We start from the raw sequence: 11,933 nt of genomic DNA on the forward strand, positions 1-11,933 counted from the left end.
AAATGTAGGCCCGTGCAAGCACGGGCATGTCCCACCTAGTTTTAAAATATAGAGCCCGTTTGGATTGACTTATAAGGTGTTTTTAGCTTTTTTGAGTGTTTGGCTAGCCAGCTTAAAGTCATTTTGTGCTTAAAATAAGCCCAAAAAATTAATTGGGTCAGTTTGACTTAGCTTATCCAAAGCAGCTTATAAGCTGGAAACAACTTATAAGCCAAAAAAAATAAGTTGGGCTACCCCAACTTTTTTTTTTTTTTTTTTTGGCTTATAAGCTGCTTCTTTTAAGCCCATCCAAACAGGCTCATAATCTAAGTAGGCGCTTGGACATACGATTTGAAACCATGAGATGAAACCAGCGTTTGGAAATGCATTTCATCTCACGGTTTCAAACCCCAAATCATCCAAAAAGGCTTTTTGGATGAGTTGGGGTTTCAAACCATGTTTCAAAAATTCTAAATATATAACTTGATCCATAAGTTTATATTTTATAAAAAAGGACCCACAAGTTGGTAAAATATTTTTAACAATTACTCCCACCAACCATTTACCAACCTTATTAACTTTCACCAACTTTTATTTATGTCTACCATGTGGGAGAATTATATTAAAGAGTATTTACACTACTCATGTTAAATTTTTGTTTTTATTGAACTAAAGTTTGATCAATTGATATTGTATTTTTTAGAAAGGCCTTCTAGTAGCGTATTAATTTTGTTATGAACTATGACTTGCTCATTTGGTAAGATTACATAAGAATTGAGAATGTTTTGATAGTTTTCACAACTTGTGGGATTTTTATATTTATAAGAGAAAATACAATTTAAGATTTCCAAATTACATGAATACAACTTAAAATTTTCAAATTACATGTCCAAACATGATTTCAAATCATGATTTGAAACCACGCCCAAACGGCTCCTAGCTATACAACAACAACAAGCCCAGTATAATCCCACTATGTGGGGTCTGAGGAGGGTAGAGTGTACGCAGACCTAACCCCCACCTTGAAAGGTAGGGCGGCTGTTTCCGAAAGACCCTCGGCTCAAAAGAGGAGAGAAAGAAAGACAAGACAAGACAAAAGGTTAGATATAATCAAGCGTATCGAAAACAAATATGAAAGCAAGGAATAACAAAGCAAGAGAGTCATGGTAAAAGGAAAATTAACTGCTATAAATAACTATGAAAATGAAAACAATGAAGGTAAACGGCTCCTAGCTATGCGGAATATATTTTAAAGTACTTTTCCAGTTAATTGACCAGGCTTTTGTACAAGTATGCCAGTTAATATAAAGATTATGCGTATGAAAAAAGTCTCAATTTTTTTATCAGAACGAAAATCTACATTAGTTCTCGTCATCGCGAGGACTTCTGATACTTAATTTAACAGTGTGTCTCAGAAACTAGCGGATGGTGACATTTGTGGCCTTTCGTAAGCATATTCCCGAATCTATGATAGGAATGAACAATGGAATTCTTGGAATAAGTCTTTATATTCCTTTCAACAGCGAGATATCGGTAAGAGTCAATATAGTACTGTAGACTTGCCATATCCATTAACATGAGATGCTCTATCCCAAGTACATTACTTGTAGCCATTCAAAACTCATATAACCAGATAACCTTTGCGTGCTCTTACCAAATATGAAGAAAATTTCTTTTTTACTTCAACATCCGAAAACACCTGGCAGAGTTGAAACAGTGAAAGTGGCACCTAACAGAACAACTTTACGACAAACACTAACTTACTGAAAGAAACCAAAAACGAAAAAAAAAAAAGGTACTAAAAGAACTCTTGAAACGGCATGATATAATTGTTAATCCATGCGCGAGAACTGTTGAGCTGATCGAACAGGAATTCAACCACTTAATTATCATTTAACAGTGATGGTCACTAGGAAAAAATTCCATGCATTTCATTTTCCACTTTCAGTTTCCATGCTAACGTAAGCTGCTGGAGAACAAAAGAAGAGAATTCTACTACCAGTTACACCAGACAATAGCTTGTTCCTTTCGTTCTGCTGCATCACAGAATTAACATAATTGACAAACACCACCAAGGGACTAAATTAACGAATAGAAGCCAAGCAACAGCGAGCTGACAAAAAAAAGTGCAGACAACAGCCGTGCACCGCGTTTAATTTCAAATCTCAGCAGCCAAACCACAACGTAGTAATCCATATTCCAGACAAAATTGAGAGGATCACTGTAATCACCAACCAATTATCTAAAGTCCATATAAAGTTATTTTCAGAAGGCCATAAATGCAAGAAGTTACCAAAACTAGCTTTGTCCCACTGACATATATTCTCAATAACTGATTGTTTGTTCATTCCGTTGTTTTTGTCCCACTAAGGGTTTGCTTAGCCACGTATATTTGTTTCACCTTAGTAGATGGAACCGCACCCAAAGACTGATTTCTGCCATGGAAACCCATTCTGCGATGGGACCAATCATTTCCACCCATATTTCTCTGAGACATACCACCACCCCTGTGATAGTTATAGCCTGCAGTTTGATTCTGCTGAGTAGAGGCATTCTTTTGTTGTGTTTGTGTTTTGAAACCACTTATACCTTGGTCTTTACCGCTGTTGCTGACGCCATTTCTGAAAGCATCATTTTTGCCAATATCTGCATTAGCACATCCAGAAGAGCTTTGACTGACCAAACTCTGAGCAGAACCACCAGTTGCCCCTGACTTGGAGGAATCTCCAAGACCCGATTCAACAGGAAACTGAGCTGCATTGGCATCTGTCGCAACAGTAAAACTGGGGGTACCATCAGAGCCTTCTCGAGGATGAGACTCCAAGAACCTATTGGTATTCAATGACTGATCAACCGGATGACTGTGCCCGAATTTAGATGGTAATGCGCCTTCAGCTTGCTGCTGCAAGGGGTGAGAAACGGGAACAGAATGAAGAGGCGATGCAGGGACATGAGACCAGCGAGCTTGGATTGGCATTTCAGGTGAAGACTGAGTAGAAACCAAAAGCAAAGCAAAATGTCATACATGAGAACGCTTGCACTAATAGATCATATAACAAAAATAGAGTCCATGTGCTTAGAAATAAGTCAATAAGTTCTACACTAGATGAAAGAAATGATGGCAACTATGATTATTTCAAAATCAATGAAGTGAGCAACTAAAATAGACATGTATACTCCACTACAATGGGGCGAATTATTCTACAAGCCCTCCTTTTTGTTACATCACTGATGGAATGGCATTCCTTACCTGGAATGGAGACACATCAAACATGGCCAAAGGAGAAGCCATGGGCATAATTGGTGAAGCAGGGCCAAGGTGCTGGACGGTAGCAGGCATATTTGATAAATTCCGCTGAGAACCAGCCATGCTGATGTTATTCATATCCGCCTCAGTGATACCCATTGCGGAGGATGAGGGCGTGTGCTTCCAATCAGGCTGTTTTCCAGAAGGTAAATAAGTTGTACCCATAAAGCTCAATCCAACCTGGCCATACTGTCCAACTGGAGCAAAATGATTATAGACCACCATGTGCGGCGGACCTTGAACCCCAGGGATACCTCCAGGTGGGCTAATGAAAGGGCCAGTGAACCCTGCTGGATGACCGTAGAATGAGTCCAACGTAGAATGGCATTGTTGCCATGCACCAAGTGGACCTGAGCTAGACACAGTAGCTTTCTGTGACTGTGACTGGGAGCCACCTGACTCTTTATGTGGACCAAAGGCAAAAATCGGACCACCCAACATGGGATTCATCTCATAGAAAGGAAAATGAGACTGCGGACCACCAGGAAAATGAGATAGGATTTGGCTCGACGAATTCTGGGGACTTGGTGGGGGTGGCCACAATGATATCGGAGGAGTTTCAACATTGAGATCAGCAGGAAGAGATACGCTAAGAGACTCTTCTGCCCTTGATTGGCTGCTCAATTGCTGATCACCTGCCATAACAGAGACTGATTAATAAAGACAACTGACAGAACAATCAAATGATAAACAAAGCACATTGGGATACCTTCAAAAGTTTTAGCTTCTGAAATAGCAGAGCCAAGTCCATTCCCGACAATTTCATCACTGCTGATAGCTGCTACAGCAACAGCAGAAGCAGCGGCTTCAGCTTCAGAATCTTGTACATTTAGACATGGATCATTTGCACGTTTATCTTGTACATTTAGACATGGATCATTTGCACGTTTATCTTTCTCAAAGAAAAGGGTACACTCACTTTCATCAGGAGAAATATTACGGGAAATTTGTACTTCCGATCGATTAGAACCTGGAGCTCCAATCCCATGGGAAACAACACGACTACCAGTATGAAGGACCGTCGGGGATGTAACAGCACCTGGTAAGCGAGGGGATTAGATTTTACAAATAAAATAATCATAACTTTTTTTTTTTTGATATCGAATAAAATAATCATAACTTATATATATATATAGATGACAAGGCGGCTTACCAAATTGAATTTTCTCGCCAGCAAGCAGGGAGTTAATTGGACTTGCAGCAGAAGAAAAAGATTTGTCCTTTGTTAGGATGGATGATGATTGTAAGATGGGCTCAGTGACTGTACCACCGTGAGCTCCAACAGAAGCTGCATGTGCTTCAAACCGGGCAGGGTTCATAGCCTCTTCAAGTTGGCTCTGCGACAAGGCCATAACCTATGCCAAAGTGAGTCAGGAAATTTCTCGGAGCCAACAATTAAAGGAATAGCGAACCACAGAAAATATAGATCCAATAGTCAACAAACTAAACAAAAGACCGACGAACAATAGCGCCACCAATCTAAACATTTAAAGATGTGAATATCCAGGATCATTTATGAAAACAAGGATTATAAATCCAGTACAACATAAGGCATTACCTAGCGGATGTTCAAGAAAGAAATTATGTGAAAATTTTGGTCAATATGGAAAAAAGATGAGAACAATGAGAAAAACTTTCAAAAAGAAAATTAGCCAAGTATGTTTGATACCATATCAACAATTTGGAACAGAACAGTCACTCCAACTTTGGGTCTGCAAGATGAAAAAATCAAGAAACTGATAGCAGAGAAGAGAAGAGGGGGGGTGGGGGGGGGGGGGGGGGGGGGGGGGCAGCCCGGTGCACTAAGCTCCCGCTAAAAGCAGCAAAATATCGCAGCCCAAACTTTAGAGAGTATAGATGCCAGATGGAACTACATCGTTTACAGTCGAGTTAGCAAATCCAGCATCAAATTTTTCTTTGCACATTCAATCAGAATACAACTTAACAACAGAAATGACAGTGACCTAACTGGAACTGGTATCACATGACTGCATAGAACATCACAGTTAATTGAATAGAACAACACCTGACAAAATAAAATACCTGTTGATTGATCTGTGCACTGCCCCATGAGTTTAGTGGTGATGATGTAACATTGTCTGTATTTTTATTGCTCTCAAACATCAGGCCTGGCTCAAGGTCATCTCCGCTGGCAGGAACAACACCACCAGAGGTGGTTTGGTGCGACCTGTATAAGTAAACGAACAACACATGGATAAGCATTTCAGGAGGTCAAGAGGTTTTTTGCTATTATTTTGCCACTAGAGCACACATACTTGGCGGTATGAAATTGTTTATCAGCCTGAGATCCATTGCTCCCGGCAGGCGTTCCAATTGGAGCCAGTGGCTGCGACACCACGGTAGTAAATCCAGTGGACACATCCATATAACCAGATCCCTGCGCCTCTGAAGCAATAATATCTGAATAATTACTCTTATTTGGTATTTCTCCACCCACAGATGCAGAGATTTTATTTGGACTAGTTGAGACTGCATTATTTTGTCTGGTCATCCGAGGTTTGCGCGGAGGCTGAAACATGATTAAAAAGGGTTAACATACAACATTGCATAAATATCAAAAGATGGTACAAATAAACATGGATAACTCGTCAATACCTTAGAAACACGGGATTTCGCCTTGATTTCTTTTTCTCTTTGCTCTCGCCGATCATTCAGCATTTGCCTCTTAGACCTGACTTCAATAAAGTCATCTTCGTCGCTAGGTGCTTCTATGCCAGGCTGCATAAACACACGTACAACACCACTCTGCAATGGAGCATCAACATCCTCCTCGGATATGTTCCTTTTTAGATTTCCCTCGCCAGTGTGTGAAATATTATGACTTTTGTGCAGTGATGCCCTTCCCTCATCTTTGCTTGGCCTGATACCAGAATCAACCTCCTGAGAATCAACATTTGCTGACTTAGAATCCAACTCCACATTTTGCTTCGGTGGCTTACTAGAAAAGGATCCTCTCTTTGATCCACTTTTTGCAAAAACCGCTGCGGCAGCTCTCCCACTGTGATTTAAGTTATCACCATGACCAGAGTCATTAGAAAAAACGGTGCTGGATGATTGCCTGCTATTTGAATTTTCCCGGATTCGAAATTCAGTTCGCTGAACTGTCCGACGAGGTCGTCTCTGAAATCTACTTGACTCAGAATAAGGACCATCAGAAGTTGGGAAAGATGACCTCAAACTAGAACCTTTTACAGCATATGTGAATCTTTTCCCCTTGTTGCTGTAACCTTGGCCTTGAGCCCTGCCCCCAGCAGAATTTCTCTCATTAGAAACTGACTGAATTGATGGCAGCACAGAGGACGAGTTGCCATCAGATCCTTTCTCCTTAGATGGCTGCACATGCCTATCTGCATTACTCAAGCCTTTAGCTTCAACTTGCATTTCTGACTCCGAGATAATCTTTCTATCACTAGCACTAGCACTAGCAACCCCCACAATGTTGTCCGTAAGAATTTTGCTTCCTGCACTTTCTTGTACTGGCTTACTGTCATCAGGTCCTCCAGGCCTCACCACAAAACCATGTCCCTGATTTGCAGAAATAGAGTGAACACTGTCTTTCATCAGACTCGAAGTAGAAGCATCTTGAGAAGGTTGGGGAGGCACATAACCTCCGGAGTTTTGATTGGTATTGTAATGAGCCTGCACATTGGGCTGACCAAAAGACATCGATTGAGCAGTGATTGGCAGAATCCCTTGTGATGAATACCTGAGCTGACCAAATTGGAAGATAGGATGCTGTGATGGATGAATATGAGTAAGGGATGGACCAACTGATGGATGGAGATGAAGAGGCATTTGAATGGAACCAATTTGGATGGCTGGTACCGGAGAAGGTATCAAAGAAGGACCAGAAAACAGCCCAAACTGAAGCTTAACAGGTAAATCAGGTTGACTAGAAGAAGTTAAACTTGACGCACTAGTCTGTCCAACAGATGGGGTGCCAGCAGATGAGAAAGTTTGCTGAGCGTTTAGTGAAGGGCCACAATAAGTATCAATACCATCTAATAGATGTGACGCTGCTGAAGTGTGAGGTTCAGTACTCAGTTTATACTCAGATTCTTGCATAACTTTTTCAGCTTCTTGGACCCTCTCAGAGGAGATATCCAAACTTGCCCCAGGGGCCCCTTCAACGGGATTAAGGCATTTTTCATCAACTTGAACCCCATTCATAGATCCACCTTCAGAGGTTTCAGGTCTATCAAATACACTTTCTTCATTCCTTGAGTTCCTGTCAAAATCATCACTTGGTATTGCAACTTCAACACCCTCATCAAAGCCCAAAACCATATTATCTAAATTGTGAGATGATACTCCCTCGCCTAATTGCAGATCTTCAAAGTCTTGGTTCAGGTCAAGATTCTCATCGTCTACTTCACGCACTTCATCCTCTTCCCTATAACCATCTTCATCCTCATCATACTCTTCTTGCTGCTGCAATTCACCATTATCATCCACATTCCAGTCTTCATCCTCCATGGCAGAGAGAGAGCTGGAAGCCGTTTTCATGGCATCTCTTGCAGAATTATCATTTAAGAGAGTACATTCATATCCGGAGAGGGTTACATTTTTACCTTCTGCAGCAACAGATGCTGAAGGAGAATCCCCAGATTCATCCAACTCATCATGAGAGAGATGAGGAGGAGAGTTTGGGGGGCTTGTGACAGATAGAGAAGATTGTGAATCACATCTTGGGCTCATATCTTTATTCAGTTTCGTGTCTTCTGCAAGAGCGCTCTCCTGCTGGGAAGCAACAAGTTCAGATGGATGGCCAACAAAATAGCCTGTCTGCCTTGTAGATTCACCTCCTCGAGGATGAGGATAATGGATCTCATTGTCAACAGCGTTCGATGAACCTGGGTGATCATTCATACCCCTAAAAGTTCTCTGCATAGTAGAGAGTGAAGGTGGAGGAAGTACCCGTGGCTGTCTCACAGCATACCTTGACTTACCATAGGAATAAGGTTCATCCGCTTCAGAATTTTGATATAGCCGATCTGGGTAAGGGAAGCGAGTATTGCCACGAGAACGAGCTTGCCCCCAACCAATATCACCATACCTATCTGCAAGATTATCATTGAATTCCGTATCCATGTCCCTGTTCCTGATGTATGGATCAGCATCCATAGGAACGCTCCATCTATGCTCTTTCCGATTGCCAAATTCATCTGTATATCCTTCTCGTCCGCCTTTGGCATAATTCCCAGGAGCCAAATATCCAGCTGTCCCTGATAAATCTTTCCGGGGAGCTGTTCTGCCTCCAGCAGATACATCCCTTCTGGGACTGTGATGACCAATATCATGGTCTCGTAGATACATAGAAGAGCTGCTTCCATTCTCAAATACATCCCCTCTCCATGAATTAATAGGTCTTCCTCTGTCTGGAAAATTTGTGAAAACCTCTTGAGAGGAGTAGTGCTGGGAACTTACATCAGAAGATCTGCTTAAGACCGGGGTGTCAAAAGATGCTGAAGTTGTTAACCGTTCCACCATTCTTTCACTCTCATCCCAATTATCCACATCAGATGTCCCTGAAACATCAAATTCCTTGTTCATGGCAGATACTTTCTCATCGGTCGTGACAACTAGAGTATCAGTTTTTGTCACTTCAGTCTGCCTCTTGGCTATCTTGGCCTCCAATTCCAAAAGCTTTTGTTTAGCAGCCTGCTTCCTCCTTTCTTCCTCCATGAACATCCTCCTTTTCTCTTCCTCTCTAGCAATTCTCTGCTCTTCAGCTCTTCTAACTGCATCAAGACGCTCTTGCTCTGCCCTCCAAGCAGCTTCTCGTGCTTCTTCTTCCAACTTCCGCCGACGTTCTTCCTCTTCTCTAATCAGTCTCTGTCTCTCCTCTTCTTCTCTTCGAGCTTGCTCCAATGCTCTTTCTTGTTCTTCCACAACTCGTTGTCGCTCAAGCTCTTGCATCTTTTGAACGCGCTCCAGTTCAGCCTCAAAGGACTCTCTGACAGGGTCATAGAAGTCAGTCTGCTTAACCATATCCTTTTTTCTCTTGATCACCCCAGCAAGTCCTCCAGAAAAGAGATCCCTTTCATCAAATCCAGCAGATTCAAAGTCTTTCAGGTATGGATCCTCTCTGTATGGCCTTTCACCCCTCGGAAGGGCATGTTTCTCCCTGCCCACATTCAGAACAGGGTCACCCATAGGCAGTGATTTCCCAACAGATGCAAATGAAGGTTTTGACCCAGAGTTGTTTTGAAATCCATCACGCCTGTATCTACTGGACAATTCACTGCCAAGGCGATCTTGAGTCATGCGCTCGACCCCTCGACTGTTGGATGATTCTGTTGCATGATTCCAGCGTTGTTTGCCATCAGTAACAAGACCTGTGTCCTTCCTTCCATACGAATAATCCCGGTTTCCAGTAAAACTTCCATCACGAGCGGTCTCGCCATATTGTGGGGGGGCATATTTGTTATCTTTCGCAAAATCTTTGTTAACAAACGATCCACCAGAGCTAACAGCATTTCTGTCGTTTGCAACGCCTGGAACATTACCATCTCTCGAAACGATTGAGTTCCTCCATGTGCTTGCTTCCCTACCTTCTCTACTAGGTATTCTCAGATCCCTGCTATAGCTATCACCTCTATGGTCACTGGAAAACCCATTCCCGGTCAGAGTCTCTCTAGGAGCCCTCCTTTCATATTGGTTATGAGCAGCTTTATGGGGTAACACACTAGTTCGGGGCAAGTCAAAATCCCTATCCCAATAATTATCAACTTTTGAAATCACAATATCTCTGCCCCTATCTGCAAATCCATGACCAGTGTCACGTTCATCATCAGCCCAATCAGATCTGGGATTCAACCGAACTAATGGAAGTGGCCCCGGAAAGAAATCTTCCTGCTTTCTAGGTTGATCCACCCTGCGAACACTGCTCAAACCATGACTACTTTCATACCCATTATTTTCTGCCAGACCATTTCCAGTTGCATAACGTGAAGACTGCCCATGAGGACGCATATCAACCACCGAACTCATGTTGTAACTGTCTCTTTGTTCATCAGATGATCCTTCACCAGACACCTGCTTCTGCTTTTGACTCGAACTATCCTTTTGCTTGTTTGCCGGTCCAGAAGAGACAGGCAATGCAGCTTGAAGAGAAGGAAAATCCTCACCTCTCAAGACTGAGACTTTATCAACTGTCAAAGGAAACGTTCTCGCAGGACCAGTAACTGCAGCTCCAATTCCACCTACACGAGCTGAAGGAGGCATATACGATCCACTAACCTGGTTAACCCCATCAATACCATGCCCAGTCTGATCCAAACTATCAACAACCTGACCATCAGTATTTACATCTTTCTCTTGCAACGCCACAGCAGCAGGCTTAGTCCAACCCATACCAGAAGACGATGGCCTCGGCCCACTTCCTTGACCACCACTTCCCGATGTCCCACCACCCGATCCCGATAAATCAAACTTCTCATGTTCTTTCCTCAATGAAGGCAAATTCAAGGGGGGTGGAACTGATAATTTCGGCGCAATTTTCTGCACATTCCGACCCCGTGACAAAACAACCATTCCTCCACTTCCACCACCAGACCGCCCCCGTCCCATCGAGGCGGCCTGTCCATAAGAACCACCGCTATAAGATTTATTATCATGATGATGTAAAGACTGCCCATATGATTTATTCAAATTCACAGACACAAATTTACTCCCAACACCGCCATGATTGGCCATATCAGAAACCCACAACGCATCAAAAGTAATATATAACAAATGTTCTCTCTAAGCCACCCAAAAAAAAAAATGATCCAAATAACAAAACCCTAGGAACCCTAAATCAAGACCCAAAAAAATGAAGAGTAGCAATAATTTATTATTACAGCTAATGAATTGAATAGAAGCAGATATTGAACAGAGTAATAGTGGGGCTAGATTAGGGTTTGGATTGCAAAGCGGGTCAAGAAACGGGTTGTGTTGGATCAGGTGGGAAAATGAGGCGTACGATAATGAGCTTACCTCGGACGGCGTAGGATAGTGACGGCGATGTTTAACGTGCGCCGGGTGTAGAGATATATAGATATATAAAGAGAGAGTGAATGACGTTTAGAGAAAGCCCTACTGCTCTTCTAGTCGTCGGGAGAGAGATCACTTCTCTTCGTTTTTTAGAGAGAGAAAAATTGGGGTGTGAAACAATTGAGCGAAACATTAGGGATTATCGTTTTGTCTTTTTCTTTTGTTCCCCCGCATTTATTATCTAATTACATATTTCTCCACAATACTTATTGGATTTCGTTGATGTCGCTCCTCGACTCCTTGCTTTACGCATTTTGGCACAATTAATATTGTTTGATTATGCAAAAAGTATTGTGTATCAGTTGTTATCACTAGAAAAATAATAAGTTCAGGATCTAGGTGAAAATCATCTTATGCGGCAAATTGGTATGCTTCGAAACTACAGTAATGATACGATATATAGTAATTATAATGAATTATTCTTTTAGCATAAACAATATTATAGTGTAACTCTTAGTGTCGTGCTTAATTTTATAAGTGGAATTACATCTGACCCAGCCAACGATAATTGCCTGTTTTGTCATCTTTTTCTTTCCAGTGTGCTTGGTAACGAAGTTATCTCTTACGTTCGCTAGTATTTTCTAATTTA

At 41.9% G+C, this 11,933-nt stretch overlaps 1 protein-coding gene across 3 annotated transcripts; it reads right to left on the bottom strand.

Annotated features, from left to right (window-relative positions):
• Positions 1–1,800: 1,800 nt before the first annotated feature.
• On the bottom strand, positions 1,801–11,479 carry LOC132623513 (uncharacterized). Of its 3 annotated transcripts, XM_060338288.1 has the most exons (8): positions 5,903–11,478; positions 5,563–5,816; positions 5,330–5,474; positions 4,440–4,641; positions 4,206–4,325; positions 3,996–4,106; positions 3,230–3,921; positions 1,801–2,968 (listed from the first exon to the last, which is right to left on the bottom strand). In XM_060338288.1, the coding sequence occupies exons 1-8, from the start codon at positions 11,003–11,005 to the stop codon at positions 2,324–2,326; spliced, it is 7,272 nt and encodes a 2,423-aa protein (XP_060194271.1). In that variant the 5' UTR covers positions 11,006–11,478; the 3' UTR covers positions 1,801–2,323. The 3 variants fall into 3 exon arrangements, with proteins under 3 accessions (XP_060194271.1, XP_060194270.1, XP_060194269.1); XM_060338287.1 differs by having other exon boundaries at positions 3,996–4,325; positions 4,440–4,623; positions 5,903–11,479; XM_060338286.1 differs by having other exon boundaries at positions 3,996–4,325.
• Between the last annotated feature and the right edge of the window lie 454 nt (positions 11,480–11,933).

This window comes from Lycium barbarum, chromosome 12, assembly GCF_019175385.1.
Source record: "Lycium barbarum isolate Lr01 chromosome 12, ASM1917538v2, whole genome shotgun sequence".
Classification (NCBI taxonomy): Eukaryota; Viridiplantae; Streptophyta; class Magnoliopsida; order Solanales; family Solanaceae; genus Lycium; species Lycium barbarum.

Coding starts and splice junctions, on each gene's coding strand:
- LOC132623513 (XM_060338286.1), bottom strand. CDS start 11,005: ATGGCCAATCATGGCGGTGTTGGGAGTAAATTTGTGTCTGTGAATTTG. Junction 4,642..5,329: donor GTGCACAGATCAATCAACAG/GTATTTTATTTT, acceptor ACTTTGGCATAG/GTTATGGCCTTGTCGCAGAG. Junction 2,969..3,229: donor TTGATGTGTCTCCATTCCAG/GTAAGGAATGCC, acceptor GTTTCTACTCAG/TCTTCACCTGAAATGCCAAT.